Source organism: Podarcis bocagei (genome assembly GCF_964188305.1).
Source record: "Podarcis bocagei genome assembly, chromosome: 3".
Classification (NCBI taxonomy): domain Eukaryota; kingdom Metazoa; phylum Chordata; class Lepidosauria; order Squamata; family Lacertidae; genus Podarcis; species Podarcis bocagei.
In genome coordinates this window covers 109,205,072-109,217,388 of record NC_138127.1, presented here as the reverse complement: position 1 = coordinate 109,217,388, position 12,317 = coordinate 109,205,072, and the positions used below count along the sequence as shown (strand labels likewise).

Here is a 12,317-nt window from a genome sequence, read left to right as displayed (position 1 = left end):
GCTATGCGGCGCCTCCACAGTTGGAGGCAACAGTGCTTCCAAATACCAGTTGCCAGAGAGCTCAGGAGGGGAGAGGGCTCTTGGGTTTGAATCCTGCTTGCTGGTTTCCCAGAAGAAGCATCTCGGTGGCCACTGTGAGAGCAAGATACTGGACACTCTAGGCCATTGGCCTGGTCCAACAGGCTCCTCTTGTCGGACTTGCATTCACTACGACCGAGCTACTACTACTCCGGTCGAGTCCTTCGGAATCACCTCCAATGATAATTAACGACCTGAGCCTTTGATAAGCCTCCAGGCATGTTCCCCATTCAGCAGAGTTTCAAAGCAGCAGAAGTGATGAGATTTATGAGCTGCATTGCAAAGACTTTTATTTCTCGCTATTCAGACAGAAAAGAAATAAACATGCTCTCTCTGTGAAAGCAGAGAGCAACTGGAAAACAAAGGAACAGGAAACCAGTAACATCACATCCGTCTCCTGTCTTCCATGAGACTTCCAACAGTCTGGAATCCCAGGAATGTAAACAAAGTCCTGTGACTTCAAAAGCACCGCACAGTGGCAACACACAGAAACCAACACCTCTTCCGCTCTTATAAATCCCACCCACAAAATAGCGACTGTCTGGAAATGCCATTTTTTGCTCAGGCCCCGCCATTTGCAATTAATTATGGCCACGAAAGCATTACTTTCATTCCAATCTTCCTTCATTTGCACCGCAGGAGGACTGCTGAAAGGACTTTCCGAAGACGCACCCTCAAGTTCTCTCCTGCCGGAGCCTGTGCTGCAGTACTATCTCCAACAGTTTCAAAAATCTGGATTTAGGTGAGTGGCAGGGAGGGGATGAAGCAGGAGTAACTGTGGCTCTCATTTATATAGGAATAGATTTAGACAGTAGGAGAGGATTTATTGTTTAGTTCTTATCCTTCCTTGTGAGATCAGCAGAGTACCATCCTTTGCATCTTGGGAACTAAGACAAGGTTGACTTAACCATCTAGCAACAATAATCCAAGATGCTTTAAGACAGACTGTGTTTTCCTGGTATTACCTGTTTTCTCCCCCTTAAAAATAGCAATCACGCTCCCATTGTTTTGTGAAGAAATAAAAGTAGTATTTACTTACATAATCCAAGTCTTGACGTAGTAGAAAATATACAGTGGTACCTTGGTTGTCGAACGGCTTGGCTCCCGAACAAATCAGCTCCCAAACGCTGAAAACCCGGAAGTGAGTGTTCCAGTTTGCAAACGTCTTTCGGAAGCCGAACATCCGATGTGCCTTCTGCATCTTCCGATCGAGTGCAGGAAGCTCCTGCAGCAAATTAGAAGTTGCCCCTTGGTTTTCGAACAGTTCCGGGAGTCGAACGGACTCTCGAAATGGATTACGTTTGGTAACTAAGGTACCACTGTATGTTCAAAAATAGTGTCTGAGCTGCAGAGAGAGTTCTGTGAGCAGCAGAGCTCGGACATGCATGTGGGGCCAGCTCGGAAGCATGATGAAGAAAGAAGAGGCTGACCAGGCAGGAAGGAAGTATGTAGTGTTACAGCTTCCTGCCAAGGCAGGCAAAGGAAGCCATCTCACAAGGTTCTCTCTAGCAAATTTAAAGGAAAGCTCTGTGACCCTCAGCCCCTTCATGGGCCTGTCTGGCACAATGTGAATTGTTAGTTTGACCAGGGCCATCTGACCCATAGGCACGAGGGGTGCGGGGCACCAGGGCGCCAGGTTCTCAGGGGCGCCAGACCGAGAGTCCGGGGCCCGAGAATTGAGCCCACCCATTGGACGGAGCGTTGCGTTGGGCTCTTCTGCTGTGGGCAGCTCTGTGCCGCGAGTTCGGGGGCGACCGAGCCAGCGATATTGCCCTGGGTTTGACGGCTATATCGTCCCACAATTAGGTCTGGAGGGCACTTTGCCTTGGCACGGCATGCTCTCCCGTTCTTCTGCGCAAGGACTGCAATGCAGCTTGTACTTGGGAGTGCAGGCATTGTTAGGATATAGTTCCGTTCCACCTTAAAAGGGTACAGGCATAACTGTTGTGTGCCACATGCCTGTTTACTTTCAGCACAGATCTGCTGGGAACTTCCGTTTGTATAGAACTTTTGCTTTTTGCTGTTTTGCTGGAGACGAAGGGAAGCAGATATGTTTTTTCCTTTGTTCCTGCTGCTGAATAAAAGCTGTAAATATGCTTACACATTTCTCTGTCTGCCTCTTCTGCTGTGAGAAGATTTATTCACTCTGCTGACAGAGCGTGCACGGGTCTCTAAACGTATCTGAGGCTCGTGTCACTGATTGATGCTGTTCCAAGGGAGACCGGTGATTGTCTGGCTGCCGGCCAGTGGCTGGAGCCAGCTGGGGGCCTGCCTGATGCCCCCGTCTCCCCGGCAGTATCCCAACAGGCATTGCATGTGATGGGGCTCTGTGGGGCTCAAGGACTTCTGATTCTTTTGCGGTGGTTCGCACACTGCAAGGGGTTGAACCAGATGGTCTTTAGGGGTCCCTTCCAACTCTACGATTCTGTGACTGGCCTCTTACGAGCCTTCTGCTCTTCTCCCCTTCGCCTCTTTCAGAGGACCACTGAACTGGTACCGAAACATGCAGGCGAACGTGCGCTGGGGATCCCGTGCAAGGAGCTGGAAGGTAAGGGATGGAGAAGAAGTGACTCCCTTGATTTTCCCACCCTCTTACCCTGGAACAAAGCTCCAAAAGGTCACCGTAAACCTCTAGCTGGCCAAATGCAGTACAGTGGTGCCCCGCAAGACGAATGCCTCGCAAGACGGAAAACCCGCTAGACGAAAGGGTTTTCCATTTTGGAGGTGCTTCGCAAAACGAATCTCCTATGGGCTTGCTTCCAATGTCTTGCAAGTTCCTGCTGGTTTTTTTTCTCCTCCCCTTTTTCTAAGCCGCTTATCAGCTGATCCGATCAGCAGATAAGCCGCTAAAAGCCGCTAATAGCGCTAATCCGCTAATCCTTCAATGGGCTTGCTTCGCAAGACGAAAAAACCGCTAGACGAAGAGAATCACAGAACGGATTCTTTTCGTCTTGCGAGGCACCACTGTAGATCTTCATCGAAAGGTTTATCTCCAGCACAGATTTTGCCAACCTGGCCCCCTTCAGCAGCTGGAGGGCACAAGGTTGGCACAAGCCTTGAGCGAGCAAGTTGGCATGGGCAGCCTTCCATTCAGGAGAGGAAAACGCACATGAAAAACAAGGAGGGAGTTGCTCTCCTAAGTCATTTTCACAGCTAAAATCTGTCTCTTAGATTTCTTGGCCCAAAACCCTCTTGTGCGTTTACTATTTGAGGATAATACTTCATGCATCTGACAGAGAGGGCCATTCCTGTCCACAAAACCTTATTCCCCCCCCCCCCAAAAAAAACCTATTAGTCTTTTAAGGCACCACATAACAAAGCCAGAAAGCACAACCACTACTCTGGAATTTCCACCATATAACCCAAAACATTGGGGTTGCTCGCCTACTGCTGCTGCCTGGGGAGACTTTGCATCTCCCAAGAGACACTGTTCCTTGCCTATGGGATTTGGCAGCTGCACACAAGCCAACTCCCTCCCCTGCCCATTTCTGCAACACGTAAAATCATGCCTGGCTAATCACTGCTGCAAACTGACCTCCATTCCCTTTGCATCTTTGAATCTACAGATCAGAGTTCCTGCTTTGATGGTCACTGCTGGGGGGGACGCAGTCCTGTCCCCGAAATTGAGCAAAGGCATGGAAGAATGGGTGAGTGACTAGTGCTGTCAACCTCTGCAACAGGTGGGTGATGTTTGCCTGCAGATGCACAGAAGCTGCAGGTTGCTGGAGCCGAGCCGCCCTTCTCAAACATCCTTTCTGTGTTGTTGCCTCCCGGGTTGGATTGCTGTAGTACTCTTTACGTGGGGCTGCCCACGAAAGACAAAAGTCAGCTGCCGATGTTGTTTGAAACTGAGCTCAAATGAAGTCAAAGGCATTGGGCTACACAATGCCCCTTCCTCTTGCCATCTGTAACGGCTTCCAGTTCGTTTGGTCTTCTGTAGCCCTAAAAGATCTCAACCACGGTATCTCAGCAGCACTCTGCTCCCGTAGGACTCCATAGGCTCACTTCCATGTCTGCCTGCTGATAGAGGCATGGGGGGGGTGAGCCTTACACTTCTATTGGAGGAACTGGCACTGTGTAGAGGTGCCCCATAACCCGCGTCCCCCATTTGTAAGAAATCAATCTTTCAGTATGGCGACTCCTGCACTTTGGAACTCCCTGCCGATTGATAGCAGGCCGTCACCTTCACTGTGCTCTTCAGCACCTACTAAAAGCATCAAAGAGAACAACAGATACCAGACTTTTAGAAGACTTCTGAAGGCAGCCCTGTTTAGGGAAGCTTTTAATATTTGATGCATTACTGTACAGTGGTGCCCCACAAGGCGAATGCCTCGCAAGACGGAAAACTCGCTAGACGAAAGAGTTTTCCGTTTTGGAGGTGCTTCACAAAACGAATTTCCTATGGGCTTGCTTCGCAAGACGACAATGTCTTGCGAGTTCCTGCTGGTTTTTTTCCCTTCCCCACCTTTTTCTAAGCCGCTAAGCCGCTTATCAGCTGATCCGATCAGCAGATAAGCCGCTAATAGCGCTAATCCGCTAATCCGTCGATGGGCTTGCTTCGCAAGATGAAAAAACCACTAGACGAAGAGAATCACAGAACGGATTCTTTTTGTCTTGCGAGGCACCACTGTATTTTAATATTTTGTTGGAAGCCGCCCAGAGTGGCTGGGGAAGCCCAGCCAGATGGGCAGGGTATAAATAAATTATTATTATTATTATTAATATTATTATTATTATTATTATTATTATTATTATTATTTGTTCAGACAAGCCTGTCCAGATGCTTAGAAAGTTGGTGTGAGTTTTAATCTGTTTTCAGTCCGTTGTTTTTTTAGCTTTCTGAAAGTCCTAGATTGTTGTTCATTTCTCTTAGAGATAATTTTATTCCTTTATCTTTTCTCTTTTTTTGCAAACTGCTTTGAGGTTTTTGTTACAATCGAGCCGTGTGTAAATTTTATGAAATTACGAAATAAGAAAGTAAGTTGCGGGGAGAGGTGCTATTTGACCGGCAAGCAAGCGGTGAGGCAGCCTGGTAGGGCCTGTCACTGCCCCCTTTCAGGGCAGCTGCTCCAGAGTCAGAACAGTGGCCCTCCGCCCTCGTTTCATCACCCTGCGCTGGCTTCCCTGGAGCCATTTCCGTGTTCTTCCTTGGCTTCTTAACCAAGGAACCCTGCACTGCCCTCCCAGCTTCAGATTCCCGCTGTCGACCCCTCTCCACTCATGATCCCTCACCATGCAGAAGCCATCCATGGTTTTAACCTTTAAAGCCCTATACGGCCTAGGACCCTCGTACCTACGGGACCGCCTCTCCTGGTATGTCCCACGGAGGACCTTACGGTCTTCAAACAAAAACATCTTGGAGGTCCCGGGCCACAGGGAAGTTAGGCTGGCTTTTTCGGCCGTGGCCCTGATCTGGTGGAACGCTCTGTCACAAGAGACTAGGGCCCTGTGGGACTTGACATCTTTCCGCAGGGCCTGCAAGACAGAGCTGTTCCACCAGGCCTTTGGCCAGGGCACAGCCTGACCCCCTCCTTTGGTAATCTTCACAGAACTCTAGCCCAATGGTTGCCATTAATTTGATTTTGAACTGATTTTAAAATGAATTGATTTTAGAGTGCTGTATTATTTTATTGTTGTTAGCTGCTCTGAGCCCAACTTTGGCTGGGGAGGGCGGGATATAAATAAAATAAATTATTATTATTATTATTATTACTATCATCATCATCATCATCATCATCATCCTATGGCTGGCCTGGGTCGTAACCTGAGTCTTGTCTTTACAGATTCCACATCTGAGCCGTGGGCACATTGAAGAGTGCGGACACTTCACGCAGATGGAGAGGTAAACATGGAGCCCGCTTCCCCTCCTGCGGTTTCCAGCAACTGCCATCCAGAAGCATTTCTGCCTTACAGCTATGGAAGTGGAACGGAACCATTGTGTGTAGCAACCACTGGTAGCCTTTTCTTCCTCCGTGAAGTTGCCCAGTCCTCTTGTAAAGCCCTCCAGGGTGGTGGCCCTTGCTGCCGCCATTTGAAGAAGGACTTCGTTTTCTCAGTCCCAAATCTCCCAACATTCAGCTTTGTTGGCTGCCCAGGAGTTCTGGCGTTAGGAGGGAGGGGAGAGAATCTTCTCCTGTATCCACTTTCTGTGGCTGAGTTACGGAGGTGCTGTGCCCTTTGGCTCCTTCCCATCAGGGAGAAACCAAAATTGACCGCTGCACGTCCCTATTCTTCCCATCACTTCCCATCACCTTGCCAACAAAGGTCCCTGTAGTGAAAGCTCTGGTTTTCCCAGTAGTGATGTATGGAAGTGAGAGCTGGACCATAAAGAAGGCTGATCGCCAAAGAATTGATGCTTTTGAATTCTGGTGCTGGAGGAGACTCTTGAGAGTCCCATGGACTGCAAGAAGATCAAACCTCTCCATTCTGAAGGAAATCAGCCCTGAGTGCTCACTGGAAGGACAGATCCTGAAGCTGAGGCTCCAAGACTTTGGCCACCTCCTGAGAAGAGAAGACTCCCTGGGAAAGACCCTGATGTTGGGAAAGATGGAGGGCACAAGGAGAAGGGGACGACAGAGGACGAGATGGTGGGACAGTGTTCTCAAAGCTACCAGCATGAGTTTGACCAAACTGCGGGAGGCAGTGGAAGACAGGAGGGCCTGGCATGCTCTGGCCCAGGGGGTCAAGAAGAGGCGGACACGACTAAACAACAAAAATTCTTCCCAGTAGAGTGACGTGTGCCTGCAGACCTCTAGGCCACTGCAGTGAAGGTGCACTCTAAACCAAGCCCCCCACCAGCTCCCCTCACCAAAGTTTCCTTTGCACCAAGTTCTTCCATGCCTCTCTGTGTGTATATGTGCAAGGAGGTGTTTTATTTCTTCCATGAACACCCACCCCGCCTCACCCCCTTTCTGCCCCCATTGTTCATCTGCGACTCATAAACCTCCATCTCATCCTAATGTCGCACCAGCTGTAAAAAAATAACCCAACTATCAACGCTCTCTAGAAGACCGTTAAATGAGCCGCGGGGTGGAATTGCCTTTCGGCAGAGACATCCCCCCACTGATGGAACAATAAATTCCGGCGCATGATGAATAAATCGGGGCGGGAAGTGGGGACAGCTCAGCTCTGAGTAAGGGTCAGAGTCGTCTTTCTTTCTTGCCTGCTCCCAACCCCCACATCAAACTTTACAAGGAGGTATAACATCTTGCCAATTTAAACGACATGGTGGAATATTCTCCTGGATTTATGGGGTGGGAATTAGAGTGATGGGGGGTGAACACAGTTGCAAAGGGCACATGGTATCTAATCTGCAGGTGGATGCAGCACATGGGCAGAAAGACCGCTGTGCATGTGCAGAGATTTCTTCGTGCAGCACATGGTTAAACTGTGGAACTCCCTGCCACAGAAAGCAACCTGTTGTTGTTTAGTCATTGAGTCGTGTCTGACTCTTCATGACCCCATGGACCAGGCCCTCCTGTCTTCCACTGCCTCCCGCAGTTTGGGCAAACTCTGTCGTCCCCTTCTCCTTGTGCCCTCCATCTTTCCCAGCATCAGGGTCTTTTCCAGGGAGTCTTCTCTTCTCATGAGGTGGCCAAAGTATTGGAGCCTCAGCTTCAGGATCTATCCTTCCAGTGAGCACTCAGGGCTGATTTCCTTCAGAATGGAGAGGTTGGATCTTCTTGCAGCCCATGGGACTCTCCAGAGTCTCCTCCAGCACCAGAATTCAAAAGCATCCATTCTTCAGCGATCAGCCTTCTTTATGGTCCAGCTCTCACTTCCATACATCACTGGGAAGCAACCTAGATGGCTTTAAAAGAGGACTGTGCAAAGAGGAGGAGAGGGCTATCGATGGCTCCTCGCTACCATGGCTGCACTCTTCCTCCACCATTGGAGGCAGCGATGCTTCTTAGTACCGGTTGCCGGAAACCGGAGAAGCAGAGACTGCTCTTGTGCCCAGATCCCGCTTGCGAGTTTCCCAGGGGAGGCATCTAGGTGGCCACTGTGAGAACAGGAGGCCGGATTAGGTGGAGCCCTCAGTTGCCCTTCTCTGCAGCCTCCTGCGTATGCCAAGCCAGGATGTGCGCCGAAAGTGTGACAATGCCCCTTGCTTGTGTGGGTTGAAGATGGCAAAGTGTGTGTGTGTGTGTGTAGAGTCGTACCTTGGTTCTCAAACACCTTGTGACTCGAACATTTTGGCTCCCGCCTGCCGCAAACCCGGAAGTAAGTGTTCCAGTTTGTGAACTTTTTTTGGGAGCTGAACGGACTTACGGAACAGATTCCATTCGAGAACCAGGGAACGACTGTATAAACCTCTGGAATGTACCCTGCTGTTCAAATATATGAATCGCATCCATTGCTCATCTCACTTTGCCCCTGGCCACATGCACTACTGGCGAGTGACTCACAAAAGGGTGGCCCTTGAAGGCAGGCAGCCCTCCGTCGGAAAAGGTTTCCCAACCCTGGTGTGAAGAGTTAGCCTTGCTGGCTAGTCTTAGCCATTCCCTCAATTGCCCAGAGCTGGACTGTGGTGCAAGGCTTTTATCCCTGCCTAATGCCTAAGGGACGCGGGTGGCACTGTGGGTTAAACCACAGAGCCTAGGACTTGCTGATCAGAAGGTCGGCGGTTCGAATCCCTGCGACGGGGTGAGCTCCCATTGTTCAGTCCCTGCTCCTGCCAACCTAGCAGTTAGAAAGCACACCGGAGCAAGTAGATAAATAGGTACTGCTCTGGCAGGAAGGTAAACGGCGTTTCCGTGCGCTGCTCTGACCACATGACCCAGAAGATGTACGCCGGCTCCCTCAGCCAATAAAGCGAAATGAGCACCGCAACCTCCGAGTCGGCCACGACTGGACCTAATGGTCAGGGGTCCCTTTACCTTTAATGCCTTTCCCAGGTCACCAGTGCAGGACCTGGAGGGATGCAAAGGGATGAAGCCACTCTTGAGCGTTGCAGGCTGGACAAAGACTGGAGCCATTTCAAGGCACCTGGTTGAAACATTCCCCACAAAACTTCGAGTCTACCCACAAAGTACCTGCTGCCCCTGCCCCCTGAACCTAGGGCCCAGTAACTTACCTTAAGATAGAGCAGGGGAATATACAGAGGCCGAGTCTCCGAGCCCCACAGGCTCATCTGCGCCCCCATCCCTGCTGGAGAAGGGACTGGAACTTCCAGGATCTCTGGCAGGAAACCAGAGAGGATACAGAATGGGCCCTTTTTGCTCCTGTTTCACAGTGAGTTAAGCCAGTGACTTGGTGGGTCATTCAGACTGGGACTCACATTTAAGCTTCCACACCAACAGCGAGATGCAGCTCATAAGGAGAGAGGCTTGTCAGGAGGTCCTACACACGAGTAGGAGTCCGGCAGAGACACATGCCCAACTGGCATGTTCTCTCCCTCCTGATCAGTCGTTCGGGAGATTAAAAAACGTTTTCCAGTCCGAACATCACAGCCTCAAAGGCATCGGCACACTTCAGGACCAGCAGAGTACAGGCAGTCAGCGTTCAGACTCAGTAGCGCAGCATTTTCTCTAAACTATGTTTATTGACATATATACACTCGGAGCATCGTAACTCAGCTCCTCCTTCTTCAGCATCAGACAGCAAAGAGAAGGAACAAAGGACAAAATTCCTACATCACGGAAACACAGTAATGTAAACATCCTGTCTCTGTCACTTTCCACAATGTGGAATGAAAACATACACCGTCATGTGATAAAAACAATCCCATGACTGCAACACGGGAAATGAATCCTAACAAGGCTAACCAAAAATTCTGCTTCCTATGGCATGGTAGACCACACGTTGACTTAGCTCTGTAAGGCACAAGGCTAAGGAAGGTGGTGGAGGAGCAAAGCAGCTTCTGGGTCCTCTGCAGGATAGGATAGAATATAGAATATAGAATATAGAATATAGAATATAGAATATAGAATATAGAATATAGAATATAGAATATAGAATATAGAATATAGAATATAGAATAAAATATAGAATATAGAATAGAATTAGCAGGGGCAATCTAGCTCAACCCCCTGCAATACAAGAATCACAGCAAAAGAATCGCTGACAGATGGGCATCCAACTGCTCTGTAAAAACCTCCAGTTGAAGGATTCCACCACCTTCCCAGGGAGTCCCTTTCACCGTCAAACAGCTCTTGCCATCAGAAAGTTCTTCCTAAGTTTTAGCAGGAATCTCCTTGTCACTTGAAACCATTGATTTGGGTCCTACCCTGTAGATCAGGAGAAAGCGAGCTTACTCCATCTTCCAGTTGAGCAGGGACCGAGCAACAGGAGCTCACCCAGTCGCGGGGATTCGAACCGCCGACCTTCTGATCGGCAAGCCCTAGGCTCTGTGGTTTAACCCACAGTGCCACCTGCGCCCCTAGAAACTACCTTACACTGCGTTTAAAACCAAAATCGCATTTGAATAGAAACTGTTTCTCAGGCGGAGTTTCTCAGGCGGCTAGTCCTAGTCTTCCGGGTCATGTTGCCAGCATGACTAAGCCACTTCTGGCGAACCAGAGCAGCGCATGGAAACGCTGTTTACCTTCCCGCCAGAGTGGTACCTATTTATCTACTTGCACTTCATGCTTTTGAACTGCTGGGTTGGCAGGGACCCCCTTCAGATATTTGAAGACGGTTCTCACATCTCCTTTCTCCGTCTTCTCTTCTCCATGTTTGTGCGATCCCTGTAAAGCCACAGTTTACTGTGTCGTGCGAACCCGGCCGCTGTCACTGTGGTTTGCAAAAGGGCAACTCTAGTGTGCTCATGGCAAAAGCGAGATGCAGTCCAGCTCTGTTGCAGCTACTGTTCCCAGGAAGCGCGCCAAAACAGCTCCCTTCCACCTTCTGCATTGTCTGCATGTTCTTTCCCCGGTCATGCTCCACCACACATGAAAAGGAGCATGGAAAATCTGTGCTGCGTGAATTTTTTTTTGCAGAATGTGGCCTGGCAGCAGTTTAGTTTCTGTAGGCACTGGGTTGAGGTCTTTGTTTTTCATACCTGCCTTGCCAATGACGTGTTTTCCTCTCAGGCCTGCGGCTTTGAACAAGATCCTCATCGAGTGGTTGCAGGGCGTTCACAAGGATGTGCGACTGCAGTCGATGGCCAAGCTCTAAGCAGGACCCGGGCAGCAAACCTGGCTCAAGCGCTGGCGGTTGGCTTTGGGAAGAAGCCATTGCGAATGTGCTCTGAACGGCTGTGGGTGCTTTCGGAAACAAAATGGATTTTCACGTTGGTGGTGTGGGAAAAAATGTGTTACAGTGGTACCTTGGTTTTCGAACGTCTCCATTGCCAAACGTTTCGGTTTTCAAATGCCATAAACCCAGAAGTAAATGCTTCGGTTTTCAAACACTTTTCGGAAGTCAAACATGCCACCTGGCTTCCATATTGAGTTTTCTGTATTGAGTTTTCTGTTCTGAGGCTTCTGTATTGAGATTTCCGTTTTCAAACATTTCGGAACTCAAACGGTTTTCAGGAAGGGATTACGTTCGAAAACCGAGGTACCACTGTATAATGTAATCCGTTCGTAACAACAGAAAATGGACTGACAATCATGTTTTAATAGCACAAAGCCCAAAACACCAGAAATAGCCCCTTCCCCACAAGTTCTCAGCTCATATTGATTCTGCTGAAAGTTCGTAAGTGAGAGAATAATTATATTTTTAAGAAAACTGTCCAAGATAATTCACCTGGCTTAAGAGTTTGGGGTCCAACACACCATGGTTTATTGGACTGAGAATAAGCACTTCCTCTTCCTCCTCCTTGAATCAAAGAATTGTAGAGTTGGAAGAGACCCAAAGAACCATCTAGTCCAATCCAGGCACCTACCTGAAGAGGAGGTCTGCTAGTTTGTTGGAGTACAGTTTCCCAAGGACATGCAAATCAGGCGCTTATGGTTCTTAAGCATGTCCTACAAAAAGGGGGGGAGGGGGTCAAACCACAATCAAACCATGGCTTGCAATCTGGGTCAGTCGGCAGCACTTAAACCACTGTTTACAGTTTCCAGCATCAGAGGGAAACCGGCTTAACAAACCCAAGATGGTGATTGTTGTAGTGCAGCAACATTTGCAAGGCCACAGGTTCTCCACCCCTCCTGTAAGATTTTGAAGATTTGGTTGCAATTGTGTAAGCCAATAATAATAATAATAATAATAATAATAATAATAATAATAATAATAATTTATTATTTGTACCCCACCAACTGGCTGGGTTTCCCCAGCCACTCTGGGCGGCTTCC

At 49.0% G+C, this 12,317-nt stretch overlaps 1 protein-coding gene across 1 annotated transcript in view; it reads left to right on the top strand.

Annotated features, from left to right (window-relative positions):
* The window catches only part of EPHX2 (epoxide hydrolase 2), a 91,719-nt gene extending 79,604 nt beyond the window's left edge, over nt 1-12,115 (top strand). Inside the window, exons 15-19 of the mRNA XM_081188726.1 lie at nt 718-820; nt 2,557-2,626; nt 3,645-3,725; nt 5,862-5,920; nt 11,112-12,115. Coding sequence (XP_081044852.1) covers nt 718-820; nt 2,557-2,626; nt 3,645-3,725; nt 5,862-5,920; nt 11,112-11,196 — 398 coding nt within the window. The 3' untranslated portion in view covers nt 11,197-12,115. The remainder of the gene's footprint in view (nt 1-717; nt 821-2,556; nt 2,627-3,644; nt 3,726-5,861; nt 5,921-11,111) is intronic.
* The last annotated feature ends 202 nt before the right edge of the window (nt 12,116-12,317 follow it).